This window comes from Lissotriton vulgaris, chromosome 4_1, assembly GCF_964263255.1.
Source record: "Lissotriton vulgaris chromosome 4_1, aLisVul1.2, whole genome shotgun sequence".
Classification (NCBI taxonomy): domain Eukaryota; kingdom Metazoa; phylum Chordata; class Amphibia; order Caudata; family Salamandridae; genus Lissotriton; species Lissotriton vulgaris.
Window position 1 is genome coordinate 1,726,540,392 of NC_141691.1, and position 22,991 is coordinate 1,726,563,382.

The window sequence follows — 22,991 nt, forward strand, 5'->3', positions numbered from 1 at the left end:
GGGAGCCACACGCCAAGATAACCCCTGCTCACCCCCTGGTAGCTTGACACGAGCAGTAAGGCTAAACTCGGAGGCAATGTGTAAAGCATTTGCGCCAGCACACAACAGCAACAACATACTAGGCACCCACCACAAAAGGAACTCCACACAAGGTTATTATAAAATAACTTTTGTATTGTAAAAACACATCAGATAGTATCACACAAAATACATGGTGCCCCCTGGCACGGGCAATATTCACAAGGGATTAGTTACAGGAGACAGGGCCACGTGGGCCACTGTCAGAATCAGAAATAGCACTTCTAGAATAAAGAATAATCAAGAATAAAAATCATAGTAGCACAAATTAGCAACTATGGCACACAACCAGTAACCACTGGTAACAGGAACCAGGACCTCACTAGGACCACCTGTACTAAAAGAACAACCACCTAAGAATAAAATACATTTAGGGTTATAAAGATGAACACATTACCCATGATGCATGAAACACATTCAGAGGAGTAGTAAAGGAAAAACACATGATGCCTAAAAACATTCAGAGGTGTAAGACCAGGGAAACACATGATGCATAAACCTACACATTCAGCGGTGTTCAGAACAAAGCACATGATGCAATAAAATACATTCAGAGGTGCAGCGCAAGAAGACACATGATGCCTAAAACATTCAGAGGTGCAGCGCAGGGAAAAGGAAGACACATGATGCCTAAAAACAATTAGAGGTGCCAAAACAATACAATAGCCCAAAAATCACATGATGCCTAAAAACATTCAGAGGTGCAGGAATAACACATGATGCAAGAAAACACATTCAGAGGTGCAATAACCATACAATTGTGCAAAACTTACATAAGTCACCACCTGTGGCAGTCCCTAGGTCAACTGGCCTTGTTGGGACTAAGACGCCCTGTGTCCAGAATGTCAGGGCGCGCTGCCAAGCAGCGCTAGTCAGGGGTGCGCCACTGGCGCAAAACCTAAACGTTGCAGGTGCCCACTACTTGCTGGGCACCTGAGAAAATCACAAGACCTAAACGGTGCAGCTGCCCACTAATTGCTGGGCAGCTGTGAATCCAACAAAACTGCGCCAGGGCCCTCACTGGCCCTATAACCAAAGCTGCGGCAACCTGGAGCAACACAGGCTCGGACATAAAACATGCACAGGTTGGAGCCCCCTAGGCTCTGGCATCGTCTGGGGCCTCGGTGGAGCGCGCAGGCTCAGTAAATAGCTTTGCCTCCTAAGAGCCCTCTAGGCTCTTAACTAACATGTGCCTTGGGGCCACAGAGGCTCTAAACATCAATTGCCCAACCGTTGGAGCCTTCGTGGCTCTGAATACATAACTGCCCCCGGGAGCCTCGGGCTCTGAAATAAAATATGCCCCTCGTCGGAGCCTCAGGGGGCTCAGTGACATCATCACCATGTTGGGGCCGCCCGCTGCCATCCGGGGCCGCCCCTACTGCACCCCTGGCTCGGTGCCTACTCAATCGCCGCCACAAAACACGCCCGGAGCCCCACAGCCAGTCTACACTCACCGGCTGCTCTCCTCCGGCGGGGCTCCTTCGGGCAGGCGGCAGCACATCTCTGGCGTCACCCGGGCCCCCTCCTGGGACCCGGGACACTGCGGGGTCAATTCCTCTTCTGCCACAGGGCTCCCTCCGCTCATGGGAGCCCTGCAGAACCGCCATGCTTATCCTCTTTCTCCCCTCGCCTCGCGGTTGCCATTCCTCGGCACCCGGGCTGCAGGGGCGGGACTTCCGGTTCTTCTCCCGGTCCGCCTCAGGGATTGGCTGGCCGGGCATACACTTCCGGGTCGTCGCGCGGCTGCTCTCTTCAGGCAATTGCAGGCGGGGTCTCATTATCCGAGGGGTGGGCTCCCTCGAGATAAATAAATAAACAGTGAATACGCGGCGAGGGCAGCCGCGGAAGGCCATAACAGCGCTACCCCGCGCTGAGGGGAAAATGACAGCGCTCCCAGCGCTATAAATGAAATAAAGCGCCCATAAGCGCCATCAGCCAGATAAAGCGCTTCCTAAGCGCTACAGGTGAAATAGAGCGCTCTTAAGCGCTGGAAGCAGGACAAAGCGCTCCCAGGCGCTAGGGGGAATCAGGAAAAGTCCAGCAAAGTCCTGGGGGGATAGGAAGAAGGTCCAAAGGATCCCAGGGCCATCAGCCCAGGCAAGGCAGAGGGGTCCCCCAGAAGTCCTCCAGGCATCGAGGGGCTGGGCAGCGCACGCCCCTGGTAGATTCAAGTCAGAAACAAGAACAAATTGGAAGGGGACACAGCCCCTTCTTATACAGAAAAAAGTCTTTGAAGTCTTTGTGCAGGCAGTGTGAGAACCAGCTAGAACTGGTTTTAGGGAACTCTCTTCAGTGTCAGGGACAGAGGTGACAGTCGCCCAGCGGGAGGTGGAGCCAGCATTGTGGTCAGGCAGGCACATCCCTAGTCACTCCCAGGTGCCATCTCCTCCCACTTCCCTGGCAGCAGATGCAGCCTTTCATCCACGGGCTGACTCAGACAACCTCCTGGGCTCCCCAGCCCCTGTCATCCTCAAACCAGACAGTCAATCCACAAGCAGGCCCAGGCACTCCTGGACCAGGCTCACCAGCCAATCACACGCCAGACACAAATTACACAAATATGCCAACTTCTAAAAGTGGCACTTCTAGACTAGACACAATCATGCTGCATATACCATTACGCAGCATTCAATCTCACGAGTTCGCACATATCAAGCTCGCCCCTGCACTCCCCACACATCAGAAACTACCATGGGCATACATATTCCCCATTCATTCCTATGGGAGGGCAGGTCACTACCACACATACACAGAGAGCTCAAGCACTTTACACTGTACCACAGTGAAAAAGTGCGCAGAGGCCTAAAATCACCACCACCAGGTTCCAGAAGCAGGCTAGGAAAAAGCAAAAAGTCTCGGGGTGAACCTGCCAAAAGGCCCGGGTCCAACACCTACACTAGGGAAGCTGGGTGCAGAGGTGAGAAGTGGTGTCGGAAACCACCGTAGACCATTATAGAGGACTTAAGGAAGATACCGCTGATGAAGAAGGTGAGAAGAGTCCGGTGGAACCCAAAGGTGGATTCAAGGTGAGAGGAACCTGCAAACAGAGGGGACAGAGTCTATGCCACCCAGGAGGCGCGGAAAACGAATGCCCACCGATGTTGGGGATGCCGGTGAGTTGAAGGTGCCCTTCAAGTTGCAGCTGTGCGGACCAGGTCAAGGAAGTCCAGGAGCCGTGCACAAGCTGTCCTACCGTTGATGTCGAGAGCCAAGAGGTCAGTGTCTGGCAGGGGCACCAACACGCCTTGGCATTAGCAAACAAAGTAGTTGAAGAAAAAGGAACTTGCAAGGTTACACCAGTGGACAAACTGGAGTGTACGCAAGTACACACCATGCCCAATTTAGCAGAGAAGCACTGAGACTGGGGTCCTGATTAGCAGGATCCCAGTCAAACTAGTCAGTAAAACATAATGACACCAGCAAAAAGTAGGGGTGACCATGAAAGCAGATCCTACTTTCCTACACACAGTATGGGCCAAAGTCAGTCTGCGCTCTGAGACCACATCAGAACTGGATCTGGCACACAAGCCAGCAGAGACGGTGGTGGCATCGACACAGAAGGGACTGGTGTAGACCTTGGACCCAGAATGGTTGTCTGTACGAGTGCTGATACGGAGGGCAGAAGCGAATACCATGTAAACAGTCTGCATCATGGGAGTGTCTGCAGGCGTAATTCCAACTGGAGGACAATACCGCTCAATGTGATCGGACAGTATTCCAGAGGGGGTAACCAGTGTCTTATAGATATACAACATGGCCTTGCTACAAGATTTAACCTGCTGCAGCGTTGATGATGGCCCAGAGAACCTGAGGTACGCCGGTACCAATTGTGGAACCAGATTGCTGTCAGAAGGCCCTGGCGGCGAGGGGAACTTTGAATGTCCCCCTTGTGACTTTTTGCTTCATAACGAGTGGCAGGGAAGTCAAATCCTGCTTATTTTTTTTTTTTTTGCACTTGTTGAGTTTTTGATGTTGACTCACCCGAAGACTTGGAATGGGAGCAGAACTTCATATGGTATTGAACGAGTGACCAGAAGCAGCCTCACAACCTGAAACAGGACTTCTTCTTTGAGCGCAATTTTTCTTATGGTCGGTGATTCCTTTTCTTTGATTGACTTCGGGTGTATGATGGCACATTTCTCAAACTACTTCGAGCCTTCACCAGAGCCCAAACACCAAAGATACATTGCAATGGTCTGTGACTGACATGTAGTTCCTGCAGTTGTGGCACAGCTTGAATCCTTTCATCTTCGTGGGCTGAGAACTTTCCTTAAACACTGAACATTTATTTTTATAAGGTGCTCAGAACTCTGGGTAATGTTGTAGGATGCAGAAATAAAAGCAACTGTTGTCAGAAAGCAGGGGTGGTGCCTTATGCGACTTCACTCTGTCACTTGTGAGGTCACCACCATACCACATGGCAGTGTGTAGGTGTCGTTGCTGAGAGAATATTCTGGACCCAGTCGGGTACCAGGGATATTCTAAATGTCAGGAATCAGCAATATGAAGCATCCAGATTGAAATAATATGAAGGTTTCTCACCTGAATTGCCTGAGCAATACATGCAAGCGGATGTCACTAATTTTATTGACAGAGCTCTTTCTTTTACACCAATTTACCTGCATTACACTACTCCTTAACCCGAGTTCAACTCCCTTGTACGTTACAATCTTTCACAAATTATGCTAAAAAGTGTGTCTACACCTGTCGTGTTTGAACAAAATTATTAAAAGCTAAAACATTGCCCTTTAATACATTATGTATGCCTCATAATTGGGAGCAGACACCGGTAGTCATTTTGTTCAGTGAAGGTCTTATCAGCGAGGCAATGGACTCCTTTTTGACACCTGCACCCATGTGGGAAATATATATTCTTTTGGAGAGCTACTAATACTTAAAAAGAAAAAACATATATTTATCTAGGATTTTTTAAACTTTTTATTTAGTTTTAGTCTTGTGATACAATAAACAATCTGGAGCATAAACATGCAGCACAGCTCAGCACATCATTGTCAAATTTTTTTTGAATTATTACAAAAGCATAGATATACATCATTTTTATAACATCAGGGACCCAACTTTTTTTTAATTATAATTATTTTTTAGTCCTTGATCGTCAGATCTCTTTTGAGTCTGAGTCACTGTCTTCTTGGTCCGATGGTGGATCACATATCTCACCTCTGTACGTATTCCACACTCCACATATTTTATTCCACTTTTTAGGGTAACCTCTGCTATAGAACACCGCCCTCTCAGCTATCATGGCTCCATCCATATCCTTACCCCAAGCTGTTAGGGTTGGCACCTCCACTCCTCCCCATTGTTGTGCTATATTTCTCTTGGCAATCATCATGCCTAGTGTGACCCAACTTTGCCCAGAGCTTTTAAGGTCGTTTGGCTCCCATATATTTATTAGGCAGCGTCTGGGCTCAGGTAGCAGCGGGACCCCCTCCACTTGCGAGATTGTTCTTAGCACTTGTGTCCAATATTGCGCTATTCTGGGACAGTCCCATATGGTATGGTAAAAGGTCCTTTCTTCTCCACAGCCTCTCAGGCAGTAGGGATGCTCCAACCTTCCTATCCTATGCAGGGTGTGTCTAGTGTAATAGGAGCGGTGTAAAATGCGTAACTGCACCAGCTTAAGACGTGAGGGTATATCCACCTCCCTTGGAGATGCTAATGCTTCCTGCCATTCTGAATCGTCCGTGTCACCTAGATCGTGGGCCCATTTATCCGTCGGGTTCGGCAGATTGTTTACAAGTTTCCGGTAGGTTAGAGAGGTTGCCTTCTTTGGCATGTAATCAGTCAACAATCTATCCTCCAATAGGGATGCCTCTGGGAGGTCTGAACCAGTCGGGGGTGCCGTCATTAGAGCGTGTCAGATTTGTGTGTACCTGAACCGTTCCGAGGGGGCCAATTCGTATTGCCGCTGTAAGCTGTCAAAGGAAACCACTTCCCCCTTCTGCCACATATCTCCGACCGTGGATATTCCAATGTCATCCTAAGGGTCGGATCCCTTACTGTGTCTGAGATTTCCCAGCCGTTTCGTATCCCACAGTGGAGTGAGCTGGGTTATTACCCCCCGCCATCCTAATCTTGTCTGAGCCGTAAGCCACAATCCAAGGGTATGACGTATTTGTCCGAACAGTGCCAGTGCCAATTTTTTATCATAAGGGGGAGCTAACATATTCCTCACGCCTAATTGCGCTCTATCTGCCTGCAATGCCGGGTCTAATTGTGAGAAATGTACCCACTGATTAATCACTTTCAGTTGTGCTGCCCAATAATGAAGTTGTATATCAGGAAGCGCTATTCCACCATCATACCAACCGCGCACTAGCTTTGCCTCAGCAATACATACCGGTTTGTTGCACCACAACAGACTGGAGACCTGCGCTGCAATAGCTTTAAAATAGGAGGATGCCACCGGATACGGTGTATTTTCCAGAATGTATAGGAAACGAGGTAGGGCCATCATTTTAAAAAGTGCTGCCTTCCCCAGCAAGGTTAGCGGTAGCGTTTCCCAGTGACGTATGTCTCTTTTGAGACGATCTAGTGGTGGCTGCAGGTTCTTAGTATAGAATTCTCCTGAGTCAGTTGTAATGTAGACCCCCAGGTAGTTGAACGTGCGGTTTGCTGTTTTAAGCGGGCAATTGTCAGAAAGATGCGGTGGCGGGCCACGCAGCATGTACAGGATGGACTTAGACCAACTAAGGGTGTACCCGAATGCTCTACCATAAGCTGTGTAGATATCCAGAAGACTGATTACGGAGCGCCTAGGAGAGGTCAGATATAACAGGATATCGTCGGCGTACAGGGAGATTTGATCTTCCCAAGTATCTTGGATTTTTTTTAAAGTAACTGTCTGTAGAAATAATATACTAGATAACCAAATGTTCTAACCTCTCAGGAGTTCCTGAATATACACCTTCTCTGAACACCCGAACACCCAGGAGACAGGATCTGAATCAAGGTTAACTGGAAATCAACCACCTACCTTGCTTAACCGAGTTAACCAATCCATGGTGACTTATTAAAAACTGATGAGTTCCAGTGTAATTTGCTTTAATACGCAGCAATCTAATCAAAAGGCACACTTTATAGCAGGTTGTTGGTATACATTATATTCACTGATTAAGGAAATACTGAAACAAACACACTTACCTCAAGGAGAAACTCAATTTTTTCTTTGTTTGGTTTAAGAAACAACTGGTTGAATTGGACACTAATAGGTCGACCCTGGAGGATATCACGAACAGTGTTGCAGGCACAGACTTTGAAACAAACGTCCGCCAAAGAATCACCCCTTTGAAAGAGAGACATTTAACAGTTTAATTGTCTATGTAAACATAGCTTAAAACTGAATACCAAATCACTGACTTTCTGTGCAAAAACAACTGTTCGATTGAGTGGTAATATGAAATGACAACATAAAGTGTTAAATAGGAAAACACAAGCAAACCATGAAAAAAGTGTTGAATCAACTGCCTGCTGCAACTAGCTCTATGTTACCAAACATAATATAAGAAGGAGACAGAAACTTTCATCACTAGAGTGCAGGAAAATCCCAGTGCCCATCCTTCTTGTTCATCTCATTTGGGGGTACAACAATAAAGTGGTTTTCATCCTTTTTCTGAAGGTGTTCTTTTGGTTTTGGTGGACTGGCATTCGTTGTACAAGTGAATTTTCAGTGGCTCGCAAAATGCCAACATGTCAGTTGTCATGTGTACGTGGAATGAACTCTAAAGGCAGAGGAAGATTAAGCATTTCAGATATTATGGTGGATCTGGTTGCAAGGTGTTTATTCCATGGCTTCAGGATTGTGGTTAAAAAGCTGGGGACAATGATAGCTGTGTTGTGTATTTAGATGTGGACCGATGCCTCAGTCCAGCACAGGGTCCTGCAAATGCATTCTGTACCAGCTATAAAAGTTAATTTCTCATACTGAGTTCATGTTCATTTGGGAATGGATTGTGATATGGTTTGCAGTTTGAAGTGGTTGGGACAGGTAAAGCCATGGCCCACTTTGGAAAATAACTCCTTTTTAAGACAAATTAAATAAGGTAAGACTAAAAAAAAAAATCTATACTGCCGTACTTTATACTTATTAACAATGTTGCTGTTGATGTCATCACCAGTGAGAAGGCTCGATATTAGTCAATTTAGCTTGAAAGTGTATGTCTCACAGCTTCCAAATATGTGCAGCTTCTCAATTGAGCTGCTACCCTCAATCTAAATTTGTGAAAACAGGACTTTAAGATCCAATAATATGAAACATGAATAGCGCGCTGCCTTTTGATGGCAATTGTCTTATTAGTTGCATGGATAGCAGTCTGTGTCATACAACATATTTTGCAAGAATCTAGATAGCTTGGTGCAGAGCACCTGGAATATATAATTCGCTAAACAATAATGCAGCCACTGCAATGTGATCCTTGAGTTTTTATGGTTATTACTATTTATTTTATATCCAGGGGAATTTTTGTGATATGTTAAGGTACATGTGATTACTTTTTTTTAATGTATTTTGAGATTGTGTGTTACTGATATTGCTGGGAGGGAAATACCCTTGCTTGGTACACAGGAGTTTTCCCATTCCATGGGTTACGACTTTGTGTATATCTGATAGCTTTACTTTTATTGTGGCCCTGGTGTCAAGCTAATTTAAACGCATGTGCAGAGTATGGAGGATAGTGGGATCCATTCTGTATACTCCTAAACTAGCCGAACACTAGAGAGAGTTTGAGGACTGTGCTCCCAGACTGTTGAAGTGTACGGGTTACATTTATGCTGTTGGAGGGCTAAGACCCAGACCATGAAGTATTACGAGGCCAGACAGTACGCTTTTAAATAGTAACAAGGCCTTTTGATTATAAGGGAGCTCATCAGTCTTCCTGAGCACTGCCATTTGGTGGATGATAGGGGTAGGACTACAGGTTCTATTAAAAAAGAGGAAAAAGTCTACAGGAGAGGTCTGACCTTTAGATTTTCCCGGATTATGCCTTGAGATGGGCTGATGATAGTCAGTTGCAGAAACCTCACTCCTCTTAATGGCTCTATTGTGGTTACTCCAGATTGGAGGCAGCTCCTGTGCAACCTCGTGTGTGAAACCACACATTAGACAAGGAGAACAACTTGGGAAGGATACTTCAAACGATAACCACTTGAAACCGGTTCTACAATTTGTGACAGTGGCAAATCAACCCCTGCCTGGAAGTTGTATACAAAAGAGGTACCAGTTCAAAGTACTCTAGGTCCAGGGGAGTGCTCTGCAGAATACTCAAAGGACTGATGTTCAACCAGATCTTGTGTCTGCCTCACAGCCCGTCCCAGAAGTAAGACCATATCATTTGAAGTGTGGGTTTCCTGATGGCAGAGCTATGTGCCTGTCCTGAAATGGGCAGTCTACCTGCCTGTTGAGAAAGGGAAGGAGCCTGCCTTGACCTACAAGAAGATAAGCTGCCCAGTGAAGAGCGAGGTCCAGCAAGTCCTTAGTGGCTGTGAGATTCCCAGGAAGAAGCTGACTGCTGCAATACCACAACTGTCAAAGATCAGCTGGGGATGCAATTATGTGATTACTGAAGGCCCAATTGAACCTGCAACTACAAATATCTGAAGGCTCAAGACGATTGCAGCTGGCAAATTATTTAAGAACAAGCTGGGGCAACAATTCCAGAACAATAGGCCTAAACATAAGCTACAACTGACAATTGCAGAGGATTCCCTTGGGACCACACCTACCTACAGTCTGGTTAAGACCATACCCCTTCATGACCTCCAATTGCCAGGCTATGCTTGCAGCGGAGACAGTTAGCATCCAGGCTGCCGTGGCTTTGTCTACGTAAAGCTTCAAGGGACCTGGTACAGCAACAGCAAGAACATGACTGGCAGACTTGCTTCCAATCACGGCACTTCTCTGTGACTTTCCACAAGCCTGAGGGAGAACCTTCTCGCAGCACAAGGCAGTAGCCAAAAGGACTCAAGATACTTTTCTAGCCGTGAAGGGGTAAGAAATACAGACGGAGTGCATTTTGTAAAATGTGCGTGATCAAGTCTGCAGTTAATCTGAATAAACACTACACCCGATTGCCCTTAAAGTAAAGGGACGCTGTACCGTGGAAGAGCCCTGGGACGGGAAAGTTAGGGAGACATTAGTTAAGTATGACTACTGGAGAGTGTAGTCTTGCATGCAACTGTGCGATGAATGTACTTTCTTTCTTACAAAGACAAACACTGTGCTGAACATTCACCTTATTGGGACAGCTGGTTGACAGTTGAGCTCTGAGAGCAAGCACTGTCATATTACCTATATAACAAGCCCTTGACTGCTTGACCTCTCTGCCCCTTGTAGTGAAGTGCGGTTGGGGTTGTACTTGGCACGCAAGTCAAAATGTATCTTATTGCTACACGTGTTACACTGGTTCGCATGTTAAAAGGCATTCCACTACTACAGTCCGAGTTCCTGCTTGGAGGTGCAAAGGTATTCTGCTGGTACAGGCTTTATCTTGACTTGAAGGGTGAAAAGTATTCTGCCATTACAGGCTTTATCCCAGCTTGCTGGTTAAAAAAGTATTCTGCTTTTACATTCTTTATCTCCGCCTCGCTGATAAAGTTATTATGCGGCACCTCGGTTTGCAAGGGAAAGTTATTCTACTGCTACAGGCTATTCCCTAGTTCACTTGTTGGCCTTGATTGACCGAAAAGTATTCAGTCCATTTTTCCTTCATCAGTTTTGAACGGATGGTGGTTATGTTTTGATTATGATGAAAGACTGGAGAAAAGAATATAAAACCAGTACAAAAGGTGGTCATTCTAGAATATTTCCAGGCCTCAAGATATTGATCAGTCCGGAATCAAACCAGATTTAAAATGTGGTTCTAGTGTGTAGCTGTAGGATGAGTGATCGACTGCCTATCAGTCAGTAAGTGCGAAACTCGCCTACAGTCCTGGAGTCCACCCACTAGTTGCCATCTCCTGGCAATCTGGATGTAGCCAATGTATACAGCAGGGCTATTTTGCTATCTATATGCTAATTTCAGCTTGCTCCCACGCACCAACACAAACTGGTAACATCAGCCCATTGCTTGTGTATATCGATGGCTAAATTGTATCTTTACTTCCATGTTCAGTCAGGTGCTTACCGTGACTAGCGGAGTACATGCTATTTCATTGGAGAGGTGGGGGGGGGTTCCTACCTCATCATATCGAGGCGGGTCAGCTGAGTAACTTTAAGCAAAGTTACTAGCTCAATTAAGGAAACTCAGTTTAAACCAGCCCAAGTCAAAAATGGTAGTAATTTAATAACTAAGGTCACATCAAAAAAGAACGATTGGATAAATAAGGGCATACTGAACAAGTTACTTACCTTCGGTAACGCCTTATCTGGTAGAGACTCTATCTAGCTGCATATTCCTGACCAGGGTTCAGACTAGATCTGGAAGATGTTCTAGCAGTACACCTGCAAGCTTGTATGTGGCATTGTTTGGTTCTGCCTCAGAGTCGTCCGCGCCAGTAGTGACATGCGCGGTACCTATATATGCGCCACCTGGGCGTGCTGATGTCGGTTACTTTCGTGACTTTCCTCGCCAGGAGCATGGAGCCACGATGATTACTGACAAACGGTGCAGAAAAGACACAGGCCCGGAAAGGGGTGTTATAAACAACAAGAGCCTCACCTGAATTACACCTAATCCCAACAGGAAAGACAATACAAGGGTTTTCAATATTCTTCTCAATTCCCTTGAGTGTGATTACTTGCACTACTCTAATTGTCACGGTGTATCAATCACTACTTTAAAAAAACATCCAGGCTAGGTTCCACCTCCCACCAATAACTATAAAGAAAAGTGTGAAGGGAAACAGAGAGTACCTCATGGTAGAAGGGGTTGCTGACTGGTACTCGCCAGCTTACCAGTTGGCTGGATGAGATGAAGCTAAGAAGGTACTGGTAAGCAAAGTTATGTCCTGGCCTACATGGACATGAGTGACAACCTATATTATGAAGGAGACATTTGTTCAGAAGCCCAGTTTATAAAAAGGTGGTTTTGATGGTCAGCTTCCCTAAGAGGACATTTGTGTGAAGGCTCAAATGGTGCACATATGAGGAAGGTGAGAACCAGCTTTAGGTCCCACCGAGGGATGATAAAGGGCTTAGGTGGAAACATACATTGCAAGTCTTTAAGGGACGTAGCCACAACCAGTGACTTAAAAAGAGAAGGTTGGTCCGGCAACCACAAAAAACCGAGATGGCAGACAGGAAACCATTAAGTGTGCCCAAAGCAGAGTTCTGAGAGCCAAAGAAAGTACAAACCAAAGATCTCATGAAAGAGGTGCAGGTAAGGTGGTCAACGTTTTGGGAGGCACACCATGATACAAACTTTTCCCAAAGGCAAGCATATACCATTGTGGTGGAGGGATGCCTAGTTGCCAGAATAACATCACTGACTTCGGGGGGAAAGTCGAAAGCTATCAAGTGTCGCTGCTCAAGCTCCATGCATGGAGATGGAGGGTGCGCATGTTTCGGTGCAGAATCCTTCCCTGTTGCTGCGACAGAAGATGCTCCAGAAGAGGCTTCCTAACCTGTGGACTGATGGTTAAGCTCAACAGATATGGATAGCAGACCCCCCATGCCCAATCTGGAGCCATAAAAATAACTTGGGCCCAGTCACTAATGATCTAGAGAACTCTGGGACGGAGTGGTAATGACAGGAAAGAGTACAGGAGGCCGGAGCTCCACTTGAGATGAAATGAGTCTCCAAGCCAGAGCCTCCTTGGAAACTTCCGCACCCAGAACAGCTGGCACTACACATTTCCGGCTGTGGCAAACAGATCTAACCAAGGCTCTCCCCACTGCTGAAAGAGACCTTGGACCCCGTCTGGGTGGATATGCAATTTGTGATCCACTGGGCATCTTCGGCTGAGTTTGTGTGTCCTGGCGGACAAGGAGCTTGCCAGGTGTTAAATCACCAGAGAAATGCCTTGCCATTCCAGCCATGTCCAGAGGCACAGAGCCTCTAGAAACAGAGTCCACAACCCCACCGCCCTGTTTGTTGTGGTACTACATGGCAGTGGTGTTGTCCATGAAGACCTGCACCAGCCTTCCCTCAATCGAAGGAAGGAGGGCTTTCAAAGCCTTCCAAATCTCCTGGAGTCCTCTGATCTCCACCTCTACCAGGCAGATACCCCAGCCAAGGAGTGCCACATCTGTCACTACAGTCAACTCTGATTTAGGGTAGGGAGAGGGGTTGCCACTGACCGAATCACTGTTCTTTAGCTACTACAGCAGGTCTTTTGCAGTTCCCTCCAAGATCTGGACCGCGTCGGAAACAATCCCCTGATGCTGAGACCACTGGGCCTTGAGGTCACACTGCAGAGCCTGCTAATGCCAGTGGGCAGGTGTCAACAGCAGGATCCAGGAGGCCATGAGGCCCATTAGTCTCAGAGTCCTTCCCACCAAAATCCAGGATCGAGGCCAAAACATCAGTATCATTGCCTGAATATGCTGGATTAGCCGCTCGGGAGAATAAGCCCAATACGCACCGTGTCCAGAACAGCTCAGATGAAAGAGAGTGTCTGCGAGGGAGTCGGGTGTGACTTTGGCAAATTGATATTGAACCTCAGAGAGCGCAGGAGTTTCACTGTAGTATGAAGTTGTGAGACGACTGCCTGGGGCGAGCCCACCTTTAACAACCAGTTGTCGAGTAGAGGAAGAATGGAATCCCAGACCTCCTCAGATGAACTGCAACCACAGTCCTTACCTTGGTGAACACCTAAGGGGCGCCGGTAAGGTAGAAGGGTAGCACAGCAAACTGAAAGTGCTTGTGGCCTACCATGAACTGCAGATATCGTCTGGCAGGCAGGACGAGGATGTGGAAATAAGTGTCATCAAGTCCAACGCTACCATCCAGTCTCCAGGATCCCGGGAAGACAGAACTTGGGCAAGTGTAAGCATTTTTAATTCCTCCTTCTTCAAGAAGAGGCTGAGGCACAAGTTACTACTTGTGTAACGATATATCTGTAAGAGACATTAATTAGTGATAGATTCCTTACCTTAGAATATCCCCAGGCGTCAGACTGGATCCGGAAACTTTTGCGTAGCAATACCCCTGCGCGCTGGTAGGCGTCGTCTGAGGCTCCGCGTCCGTCGTCGGCGTCGTGAGCGCCGGGATGACGTCGTCGGAGTACTTAGACGGCGCCCATGCGCGCTGACGTCAGTTCTGATAACACAGCTTTTCCGCGCCAGATACGCAGAGCCATGATAGAACTAACACTGGTGCCATGAAACTAGGGCCCTGAAAGGGGATGACCTTAACCCTAGATATCGGTTCGCAGAACGGGGAGGATGGGTGGGTCGGTAAGGAATCTATCACTAACTAATGTCTCTTACAGATATATCGTTACACAAGTAGTAACTTGTGCATCTGAAAGAGACACGTTAGTGATAGATTCCTTACCTTAGAATAGATACCCCAGCAATACCAACCCCGGTGGTGGGTCTGCGAACCAATATCACACCAGAAAGTCCTGGAGGACGGAACGGCCAAAGAAGCCATCCCTCCGGACTTGACTGTCCAGGCAGTAGTGTCTCGCGAACGTGTGCAGCGAGGCCCACGTCGCTGCCTGACAGATGTCCTGCAGGGGGACACCGCGGCCCAGGGCAGTTGTCGTTGCCGTGGCCCGAGTGGAGTGAGCCCGCAATCCAGCCGGGGGCTCCTTCCTCGCCATGGAGTAACATGCTTGAATACACAAGATGATCCACCTAGAGATGGTCCTCTTGTGCACAGCCTTTCCCTTCTTCGCGCCCACGTAACCAACGAAGAGTTGGTCATCCACCCGGAATTGGCGTGTGCGATCTAGGTAGTAGGAGAGCGCACGTTTTGGATCCAGACGGTGGAGCCTCTCCTCCTCTTTCGAGGGGTGCGGAGGCGGAAAGAAGGTGGGCAAAGTGATGGACTGCCCGATGTGGAAGGCCGTGACAACCTTGGGCAGAAAGGAAGGTCGTGTACGTAACACCACCTTATCAGGATGAACAGACAGGAAAGGTGGAGAAGAAGAAAGAGCCTGGAGCTCACTCACCCTCCTGGCAGAGGTGATGGCAACCAGGAAGGCCGTCTTTAGAGTAAGGAGACGAAGAGGGCAGTTATGAAGCGGCTCAAAGGGAGCACACATCAGATAGGTGAGAACCAGATTCAAGTCCCACTGGGGCATCACGAAGGGAACGGGAGGGAACATGTGCGTGATGCCCTTCAGAAATCTACTCACAATAGGGGACTTGAATAAAGAAGGCTGATCTGGTAGCCTCAAGAAGGCTGATAGAGCAGAAAGGTACCCTTTAAGAGTGCCCAGAGCAGAGCCCTGCTGGGCAAGGGAAAGAAGAAAGAGCAGCACTTCCGAAAGGGGTGCAGAGAGAGGATCCACAGCCTTTGCTGTGCACCATGCCACAAATCTGTTCCACCGGCAGGCGTATACCGACTTTGTGGAGGGACGCCTGGCTGCCAGAATGATATCACAGACTTCGGGAGGCAAGTCAAATGGCCTCAACTGCCGCCGCTCAATCTCCAAGCTTGTAGGTGGAGACTGGACAGGTTCGGGTGCAGGACCGTCCCCTGCTGCTGCGACAGAAGGTCCTCCCGAAGAGGCAGACGAATCGGGGGATCGACTGACATGCTGAGTAGCTCGGGATACCAGTATCTTCGTGCCCAGTCCGGAGCCACAAGGACGACCTGGGCCCGGTCGCGCCTGATCTTCTTCAGCACTCTGGGCAGAAGTGGTATAGGCGGAAAGGCGTACAACAGACCGCAGCTCCACTCGCGACGAAAAGCGTCTCCGAGCGAGTGCCGCCTTGGAAACTCCAACGCGCAGAACTGCTGACATTGCGCGTTCTCTTCTGTGGCGAATAGATCTAACCAAGGCTCTCCCCACTGTCGAAAGAGACCTTGCGCCACGTCCGAGTTCAGACGCCATTCGTGATCCATCATGCACCGGCGGCTGAGTTCGTCCGCCCTGGCATTCAGAGAGCCTGCCAGGTGTTGAACCACCAGGGTCACGCCCTGATGTTCCAGCCACTGCCAGAGGCGCAGAGCCTCCTGGCAGAGGGTCCACGACCCCACACCGCCCTGTTTGTTGCAGTACCACATGGCGGTGGTGTTGTCGGTGAACACTTGCACTACGCTCCCCTTGACAGAGGGGAGGAATGCCTTCAGTGCAAGACGAATCGCCCGCAGCTCCAGAAGGTTGATGTGGAGCCGGGACTCCGCCGGAGACCAGAGGCCTCTGATCTCCGCCTCTCCCATGTGGCCTCCCCAGCCCTGGAGGGACGCGTCCGTCACAACTACGTGCTCCGGCTGGGGTAGGGAGAGGGGTCTGCCACTGACCCAGTCGCAGTCCGTGAGCCACCACTGCAGTTGCTTCGCAGTGCCCTCTGAGATCAGGACATGATCGGACAGGTTGCCCTGATGCTGGGCCCACTGAAACTTCAGGTCCCACTGCAGAGCCCGCATCCGCCACCTGGCGTGACGCACCAGAAGGATGCAGGAGGCCATCAGCCCCAGAAGCCGCAGCGTCAACCTGACCGAGACCCGGGATAACGGCCTGAAGACAGGAATCAGAGCCTGAATATCCCGAACCCGCTGTTCGGGTGGGTAAACCCGAAACTGCGCCGAGTCGAGAACCGCTCCGATGAAGAGGAGCTTTTGAGAGGGACACAGGTGTGACTTCGGCACATTGATGGAGAACCCCAGCAAGTGCAGGAGGTCGGCCGTAGTCTGGAGGTGGCTGACGACTGACTGGGGCGAGCCCGCCTTCAACAACCAGTCGTCGAGGTAGGGGAAGACTGATATCCCCTGCCTGCGCAGATGGGCTGCGACCACCGCCATCACCTTCGTGAACACCCGTGGGGCGCTGGCAAGGCCGAAGGGGAGCACGGTAAACTGAAAGTGCTCTTGGCCTACCATGAACCGTAGGTAACGCCGGTGGGCCGGCAGGACGGGGATGTGGAAATAGGCGTCCTGCAAGTCCAACGCTACCATCCAGTCTCCCGGGTCCAGGGCAGCCAGGACCTGAGCCAAAGTGAGCATCTTGAACTTCTCCGTCCGGAGGAAGCCGTTGACGTTCCGCAGATCCAAGATAGGGCGTAGGCCCCCTTTGCCCTTCTTGGGTACCAGAAAGTAGTGGGAGTAACAACCACGTCCTACTTCTGGCCCAGGAACGCGCTCGATGGCCCTCTTGGCCAAGAGGGCCGAAACCTCCTCTTGCAGAAGTTGCAAGTGATCCCCCGACACACGGTGGTATTGAGGTGGCATGGATGGAGGGGAAGACTCGAAGGGGAGGGAGAAACCCCTTCGGACAATTTGCAGCACCCACCTGTCCGAAGTGACTGTATGCCAGTGGGAGAGGTGATGGCGAACCCTGCCTCCCACAGGCGTCACATGGGCCTGAAAACTCGGACTAGGAAGGTTTTGAGGCGGGGGCTGCTGAGGGAGGTGTGGACTGGCCTCGCCGCTGGCCCCGACCACCGCCACGGCGGTTCCCACGGCCGCCACCGCGTTGCTGAACATTCTGCGGCGCGTGGCTGACGGTCCGTGGTGGGGCGCCCCTTCCGTGGCCACGAAAGGAGCGAAAGGCACCCGATTGCTGGCGTGGGGCCGTAAGGCCCAAGGACTTGGCCGTGGCCCTGGAGTCCTTGAAACGTTCCAGCGCATGGTCTGCCTTGTCGCCGAAGAGGCGACGGCCATCAAACGGCATGTCCAGAAGGGTGGCCTGGACATCGGCCGAGAAGTTGGCGGACCTCAACCAGGCGTGGCGTCGAACCGCCACCGTCGTTGCCATCGCCCTGCCCAGTGAGTCCGTGGTATCCAGCCCACACCGGATAGAGAAGCGTGCCGCATCTCGGCCGTCCGCAAGGGTTTGGCTGAGTTTAGCCCTGACCTCCTCAGGGCATTGTGGCAGCACCTCCGCAACCGTGTCCCACAGAGTGTGGGTGTAGCGGCCCAAGAGACAGTCGGTGTTCACAGACCGTAGCCCTAGGCTCACAGACGAGAAGACCTTCTTCCCGAACTGCTCATATCTCTTGGATTCCCTGTCGGGCGGGGCCGACGGGAATGCGGTTTGGGAGTTAGAGGCCTGGATGACCAGGCTCTCGGGGGTGGGATGGGTGGACAAAAAGCAAGGGTCGCCCGGTGCCGGGCGGTAGCGTCTGGCCACGTTCCTGTCCACAGGGGGACCTGTGGCGGGCTTGGACCAAGTGCCCAGCAGAACGTCACACAAGGCCTCATTGAACGGCAGGAGGGGCTCCGTGGAGCCGGACTGCTGTTTGAGGACCTCAGAGAGGAGATTAGTCCTCACGGCCGCGACGGGGAGCTGAAGGTTTAAGGCCTTAGCTGCCTTCGTCAACACTACGCTGTAAGCAGAACCCGCCTCCGAAGCCACAGTCGGGGGCGACGTAAATCCAGTGTCTGGCGAGGTGTCAATACCACTGGCCTCCCCAAGCTCATATGTCCAGTCCTGATGCGACTGGCAATCACGTGCCAGAGGGTCCTCGGACCCCTCCCATTGCTCCTCGTCACCTGGCTCCTGGAGACCAGGATTAACAGCCAGGGCCTCCTCGTGGAGATAGAAGTTTCCAAAGGCCGACGGAATCGGCGCCCAGCGGCGCCCCTCCGACTCCTGAGTAGGACCGTAGGAAGCATTGGGGTCGGCAACCACATCGGCTGCCGGGGACGACACCTGAAGGGACGGCGCCGGCGAGGTCGTAAGGTCGACCGGCGAGGTCCCGGATCCGGAGCCGGATCCAGCGAGGTCGCGCGGCGCCGGGACCGAAGTCGCCAGCGGCGCCGGGCCCGAAGTACCCGACGTCGTCGGGGCCGAAGCGCCCGACCCGGAAGGACCTCCAGACGGAGCCGATCGGCCCGAAGGCGCCACGGGAACCGACTGAGGAGGGAGGGCCCTCATGGCCATGAGGTACCTCTCAACCTCCTCCTGCGACGCGCCGTGCCCAGGGACCCGAAGGTGTGGGGCAGGCGGCGACGCTTGCGACTCCCGCGGAGCCGCGTGGGCGGTGTCGCCCGAGTCCCCGGCCGCATCGAGCGAGCGTCGGGGCGGGTCGGAGGACCGATGGTGTCGTTCCGACCTCTCATGCCTCTTACCTGAGGACTTGGAACCAGACGATCGGTGTCCACTTCCGGAACGTCGATGACTCCGACCTCGCGACCTGTCCCTCGACCTCCCGTGGGACCGGGACCGGGACCTGGAGCGGCGCGGGGCCGAGTGCCTCAGCTTGAGACGCTTGCGGGACCGCTCCCGCCTAGCCTTCGACGTCAGGGCCCGGCAGTCGACGCAGGTTCGATCGTCGTGGTCGAGGCCTAAGCACTTCAGGCACCGGCGATGGGGGTCCGTGACCGACATGAGTCGGCCGCACTTCGTACAAGGCTTGAACCCGGGCATCCCTGGCACCGATAGTCGAGACAGTCGACTAAAAGAGATCAAAAAGGATCAAAAACTTTTCAGTCAAAAAGTGACTGGGGGTAGAGCTTCTTCCGGATCTGCGCTAGCTGGCGCGGAAAAAAGAAGAACTGACGTCAGCGCGCATGGGCGCCGTCTAAGTACTCCGACGACGTCATCCCGGCGCTCACGACGCCGACGACGGACGCGGAGCCGCAGACGACGCCTACCAGCGCGCAGGGGTATTGCTACGCAAAAGTTTCCGGATCCAGTCTGACGCCTGGGGATATTCTAAGGTAAGGAATCTATCACTAACGTGTCTCTTTCAGATATGGCGCAGATCATATCTAGGATAGAACAAAGTCCTCCGTCTTCTTTTGACACCAGAGAGTAGCAGAATAGCAACCATTACCTACTTCTGATGCAGGCACCCTCTTGATGGCTCCATTAGCTAAGAGAGTCTGCACTTTTTGATGGAGCAAGGAGTGATGGTACTCTGTCTGCTGATCGTACGTGGCTGAGATGGGTGAAGGGGTGCAGCAAAGGAAAGGAAGTAATACCCAACAGTCTGATGTTACTGACCACCAGTTATGTTATGTTAAAAACATTTATACCGCGCTCGGTCACCAGACAGTTTCATGGCGCTCAAATCAATTGCGGGGGGACAGTCGCCAAAGTTACTCATAGGCTAAATGGAAGAAGTGAGTTATGAGCAGTTTACGAAAGCAAACATAGCTGGGGCAAAGTCTGAGGGGAGTCGGAAGGGAATTCCACAGTGTGGGGGCCAGGAGAGAAAAACACAGGCCACCATGCTTTTTGCGTTTATACCATGGGACAATCAACAGGTTGTGAGAGGTGGAACGGAGATCTCTCGAGGGAACATAATGCTGAAGGCTGGACGTGATGAAAGCAGGAGCTTGATCGGCGAGAGCCTTAAAGACAGTACAGCCAAGTTTAAACATGCAGCGATAAGCCACTGGGAGCCAATGCAGTCTCCTCAACAGGGGCGAGACATGTTGATGTTTAGGCTGATGAAAGACCAGTCTTGCTGCCTGGTTTTGCACCAGCTGCAGCCGATGAAGATGGTAAGCAGATATCCCAACATAGAGGGTGTTAGCGTAGTCAATACGGGAGGTGACAAGAGCCATAATGACGAGAATGAGTGCCTCGGTGGTAAGAAACCTACAAATTTTGCGAATCCTGCGCAGATGAAAGAAACAGGATGATGTAACTGCATTAATTTGAGGCCTCATAGACAGGTCACAACATATAATTACGCCTAGGCTCTTTACCGAATTGACCGGTCTGGGCGGAGACCCAAGGGACGAAGGCGAAAAGGTAGAGTTCCAAGGGTTAGCCAACCCACCCGTCAGCACTAACTCCGTCTTGTTGGAATTGAGCTTCAGCTGGCTATAATGCATCCACTCAGAGATGGCAAGCATGGTGGATTGGAAGTTGGCACAGGAGGAAGGGGTGGAATCAACAGGGAAAATAAACTGTAAATCATCAGCATAATTAAAAATGGTAACCGGGGTATTACGGAGGGAGGCTATAAGAGGTTGCATATAAAGGTTAAATAAAAGTGGCGAGAGGGCGTTGCATGATCGACCGTGTCAAAGGCAGCCGACAAGTCCAGCAATACAAGTGCCTGGGCGATATTCTTGTTGGCGCCTTTCCTCAGCATGTCCATCACGGCCACAATAACAGCTTCGGTAGAATGAGCTGGCCTGAAGCCGGCTTGCTGATTATCCAAGAAGGAAGAAGGAAGAACCCTCAATGAACGTACTGAGACAGCGAGTAACGTAAGTCTCCAGGATTTTCCCAAGATTGGGGAGAAGGGAGATCGGCCGAAAATTACTCAGGACCGAAGGGTCGGCGCCAGGTTTCTTTAATATAGGAACTACAACCGCCTGTTTAAAAGAATCCGGTACCGTGCCTGTAGCAAGAGAGTTGTTGAGCAGTGCCGCCAACGGGAGGTCTGGGCAGGCCAAGAAGACTTCTTTGACAGAGAATTGAACTCGGTCGGGGAAATAGGAGGAAAAACATCCAAGCGACAGGGGTTTATAGGGGGTAAAGATGGAGGAGTAGGGGAAAAAGGAAGGGGAATGTTTTTCTTTATGGTGACGATTTTGTCAATGAAATATGAGTTAAGGGAATCACAGAGAGCTTGTGTAGACTGTGGTTGGATAGTGACACGGTCCAGCGAGGTGAGCTCCTCAACAATAGAAAAAATGTCCTTAGCCTTAGAGGCGGAGTCCATTATTTTCTGAGAAAAGTAAGTGATTTTGGCCAATAGAATGGATTTTTTATACCGTTTCAGCAGGTCAACAAACACGGTTTTGGATTCTAAGTCGTAATTACGCCTCCAGTGGGGGAGGTGATGGCATATCCTGCCTCCCACTGAGTACCCCTGATAGTCTGATGGCAGATTTAAGAGGCTTAGGAGGCAGCGGCTGCTTGAGGGTGAGGGGGATTGTCCTAACGGTTGGATGTCAGTGAGAACCATTCCCTCAACCACAAAAAGGCTGGGAAGCTGGGTGACTGAGGGTATGGGCGTGACTGGAGACCCCTTCCGTAGCCATGAAAGGGGCAGAAGGCGGATTGGGGCTGATGAGGAGCCATAGACAAGCCCAAGGACCTGCCCATGGATCTGCTGTCCTTGAAACGGTCTGGAGCTGAATCTGCCTGGTCTCCAAATAGGCAAGAGCCATCCAAGGGCATCTCCATGAGGGAAGCCTGGTTATCCCCTAAAAAAACAGATGTTCTCAGCCAGGCATGGTGCTGCAAAGCCACAGACGAAAGTGCTCTGCTTGGCAAGTTGGTTGCATCAAGTCCACACCTGATAGAGAACTTTGCTGCATTTCTTCCATCGGCAACTTCTTGTGAGACTATGACCCGAGCCTCCTACGGGACCATAGGCAGAAATTGCACAAAAGAATCCCATTTTGATTGGGAGTCATGGCTAAATAGGCATGCAGCACATAGCAAGGCTAGAGGATGTGACCATTCTCTTACCAAAGTCATCCAGTCCAGCCTCTTGGATTACCTATCCGATGGAGTGGTAGGGAATGCGCCAGGGTGAATACAGGATGAGGAGATTTGGACCACTAAAGTCTCCGGGTGGGATGCTGGGTAAGGAAACTGGGAGCAAAAAGGAGGGGAATTATGGCGTCGGGCAATCGTCCTATTCACAGGAGACCCTGTGCAGGGCTTGGACCAGGTCCCAGGTAGAACGTCCATCAGGGCTTCATTAAATGAGAATAAGGGTTCAGAGGGGGAAACGTCCGGCAGAAGCACCTCTGTCAAAATGTTCATTTTGACTGTCACTGAGGGTAGGTTAAGATCAAGGACCTCAGACAACCTACGCACACCTATAGCAAAAGAGGCTGCCTCCTCCATGGCCACAGTAGGAGGGGAAATTAGGCCAGTGTCCTGTGATGTGTCCAACCCACCGAATTCACCCAGTTCCTCATACC

The 22,991-nt window shown here is 50.5% G+C and overlaps 1 protein-coding gene across 1 annotated transcript in view; it reads right to left on the minus strand.

The window, feature by feature from the left end:
• Window positions 1-22,991, minus strand: part of INTS8 (integrator complex subunit 8) — a 793,677-nt gene that overhangs the window by 579,509 nt on the left and 191,177 nt on the right. The window contains exon 11 of the mRNA XM_086966019.1: window positions 7,243-7,384. Coding sequence (XP_086822145.1) covers window positions 7,243-7,384 — 142 coding nt within the window. The remainder of the gene's footprint in view (window positions 1-7,242; window positions 7,385-22,991) is intronic.